This window comes from Triticum dicoccoides, chromosome 5B (assembly GCF_002162155.2).
Source record: "Triticum dicoccoides isolate Atlit2015 ecotype Zavitan chromosome 5B, WEW_v2.0, whole genome shotgun sequence".
NCBI classification, from domain to species: domain Eukaryota; kingdom Viridiplantae; phylum Streptophyta; class Magnoliopsida; order Poales; family Poaceae; genus Triticum; species Triticum dicoccoides.
In genome coordinates, this window is record NC_041389.1 from 651124478 (window position 1) to 651127634 (window position 3157).

At 46.9% G+C, this 3157-nt stretch overlaps 1 protein-coding gene across 1 annotated transcript; it reads right to left on the reverse strand.

Moving 5' to 3' along the window:
* Positions 1-487: 487 nt before the first annotated feature.
* On the reverse strand, positions 488-1212 carry LOC119310399 (outer envelope pore protein 21, chloroplastic-like). Its single transcript, XM_037586164.1, has 4 exons — positions 1102-1212; positions 914-988; positions 593-802; positions 488-496 (listed from the first exon to the last, which is right to left on the reverse strand). The coding sequence occupies exons 1-4, from the start codon at positions 1210-1212 to the stop codon at positions 488-490; spliced, it is 405 nt and encodes a 134-aa protein (XP_037442061.1).
* Positions 1213-3157: the final 1945 nt, after the last annotated feature.

The following is a 3157-nucleotide window of genomic DNA, read 5'->3' on the forward strand; positions in this document are numbered from 1 at the left end:
TAAGGTATATTGCGTTGCACCACTTATTTGGATAATTTTTTGGGGGGATTTGATTACATTTCCTTATATCACGCAACCTCCTCTATTTTCCCATGTCAATTAGTCAGGTGTAATCTCACCCAAAACTTGTGAATTTTTTCCTCCACATGCGTTCTTTAATTTCCGTGCCAAAAACTATACACCCTATATTTAGGAATGGAGGGAGTATATTATAACACAAAAGTTATACCTTTTGAAAATAGAACATCTGAAGTTTATATTGATATATTTTTTATAATATATGACTTGTATCAGGTTGGTCAAATTGACGATCTAGGGATACGCGCACGCCCTGTAAACCGAGAGAGAGGGAGTACGTAAATATTAGTATAATAACTCTTACGTACGAGGTGATCTGTCGTGATTTGGTTGGAAAAACAGAAAACCCAGGCCACCTGGCGCCCATCCCCCTCCAGTTAGGGGGGGCATTGATTGGGAGAGAAGAGGGTTATTTAACCTAATTAGAAAATGACAAGTCAGCTCATCCCTAAAGGTCCGTTGGTTTTTTATCCGTGTGTCTAGCATTTTTGAAGCAAGAGAGAGTGCACTGTACCGTTGGAATCAGAGGCAGAGCATGGCTTGGACGGTTGTGGTTGGGCGCGCAGGTGCAGGCCATGCTTGATCCCCAGCCAGCCACGTCCTTTTCCTCCCTGAGGCCGAGGAGGCCGTCGTCGGTGAAGGAGACGGCCTTCTTGGCCCGGAGGGTGTACCTGAAGATGTTGCCCCTCTCCAGCTGGACCCCCGCCCCGACGTTGGCCGACAACTTGTTCGTTCATGGAGGAGAGCAGAGGAGAGACGAATCAATCAATGAAATCAGTGGTTGGATTGGTTGGAAGAGAAGGAGAGGAAAGGAATGCAGAGCGGGGGAGAGTACCTGTGGGAAGAAGTGCCTTGCGAGGAGGGCGAGGAGGCTGGGCTTCCGGGTGGCGGTGTCGATCTCCGCGTGAGCCTGATTCATTGATTTGATTGATTGTTGGGGCAGGAGTCAGGTCATCGGAGGAGGAGGAGGAGGATTAGGTAAAAAAAGAAAGAAAGAAAGAAAGAAAGAAGAGGGCGTTGGACCTGGAGGAGCGTGTTGTATGCGAGGGGCAACTTTTGCTTGGCGTGGATGCGGATGCCCAGCTGCTGCCTGGAGGTGTTGTCGTCGCCGTGCAGCCGTAGGGAGGTCTCCATCCGACGGCTTCCACCAATGTCGTTCTTTCATGAAACTTGGCAAGCACTTAGAACATTCGACGTTCTTCGCTACCATATTTTTTGAATTTTTTTGATTTTTTTAGAGTTTACTATTCATGGTGGTATCAAAAGAGCTAAAACTTGGATGTGCACTTTCCAGCACTTTTTTCATGAATGCAAATGACACTGACATATAGGTGATGTTTTTCTGAACATTTTCGTATCTTATTTGCATTTTTATGATTTATTATGAATTAGTTATGAAGTTTTCAAACTGACGGTGAAACGGTCAAAGGGCAAAAGCATAAGAGGAGCAAAGTGACTTGGACATAACCGGCGACTTTTGGAAATTAGGGGTAAAACAGACGAGTGGGACACAACTAGGGGTATAAATCTAGTTATCCCAATTTCAGGTGGATGGGCACGTTCCCCTCCCTAACCCCTAAAGATCGCGTACCCAAATGATCGCACATACGTTAATTTCTTTACCAATTTGCTTGATAATCCTGAACTTAGGGCATCTCCAACGCCGATCCTCAATTCACTCATAACCGTCCGGACCGCACGGTCCAGACGTGTTTTGCCATCCAATGTGGGTCTGTATCGGTCCATCGATCGGTCCGAACGCACTTTTCCCTTAAATTGGAAGCAAAGTAAGAAGGGGGGGCTTTGCGTGAGTCTGGACCGCCGCCATGTAGGACTCTGACACCCCCACCCCACACAAATCCCCTCCTGGTTCCATTCCTTTCCACTCCGCCCCTGCACCCCCTTACTTTGCATCCGCGCCCTTCTCCGTCGACGCCTCTGTTGTACCTCTCCGGCCATCACCCAGGTATTGCCGGACATCATCATCCACAACCCACGCGCCCGCTCGCATTGTACTATGGCGACGTCCACCCAGGATCCGTCCGCAGCCAGGTACCGCCCGCCCCCTTGTTGACGACGTCCATAGACGACACCACGCCCGACTGGTGTTCGGTCAAATGCCATTGAGCTTATTTTCTAACTTCATGTTGTTTTTTTAGAGTTTGAAGGATGGCGGCGTACTTAGAGCATGGAGGATGAGTTGTTGTGCGATGTGTGGTTGGCCATATCCGCGAACTTCGTAGGCATGAGCGCAAGGGGCGGGGTCTTGCAGCGCGTGAATGGTTCTTTTCATGCACGAAAGCACATTGCGACCTACGACATGCACATCATCCATGAACACAATGTGAAGTCGTTAGCATATCGATTATACACAATCCAGAACTCCGTCGTCAAGTTTTGTAGAGCGGTTCATCGGCAGGAGGCAATGTGGCCATTTTGTGCGCCAAGCATTGTGATCGTAAATTTTTCTTCTTCTTGCTCAACTGGTTGATTCATTCATTCATTTGCTCAATGGTGCTCTACACGTCGTGTAGCCTATATGCGTTGTCGTGATGTATCAAAGGGAAGAGGGCAGGTCATTCACACACATACTTTGTTAGATGAAGCTCAAGAGGCAGTATGTGTGGGACAAGCGATTCATTCATGAAAAACTTGGAACATCCAGTTAATTTCAATGAATTTGAATTATTGTTATACTACACTTATTTTCAAGCTATGTATGAATGATTTGTGCTATTTTCTATCCGAACTTTGAAGAAAATCAGCCATTTTTGCATGAATTTTATCTGGTCTATTCAAAGTTGGCTTGAAATGCATATGGATAGTGTTGGATGGCCGACTCCCCGTCTGTATCCACAAACTGGTTGTTGTCCATGGACAGCTGCAATGTCCGCCCTAACCCTAAGGGCATTCATCCCTCCTTTCACGAACCAAACACCTATGCACGAAGGACAAACATGAGCTCTAGTTGCGGCACAAGAACAAAAACATTTATGCATGAAAGACAAACATGGGCTCTGCTGCAACACAAGATATGCTTTGACCGATTGAAAGGATCGAGAAGAGGTGTCTAGAGGGG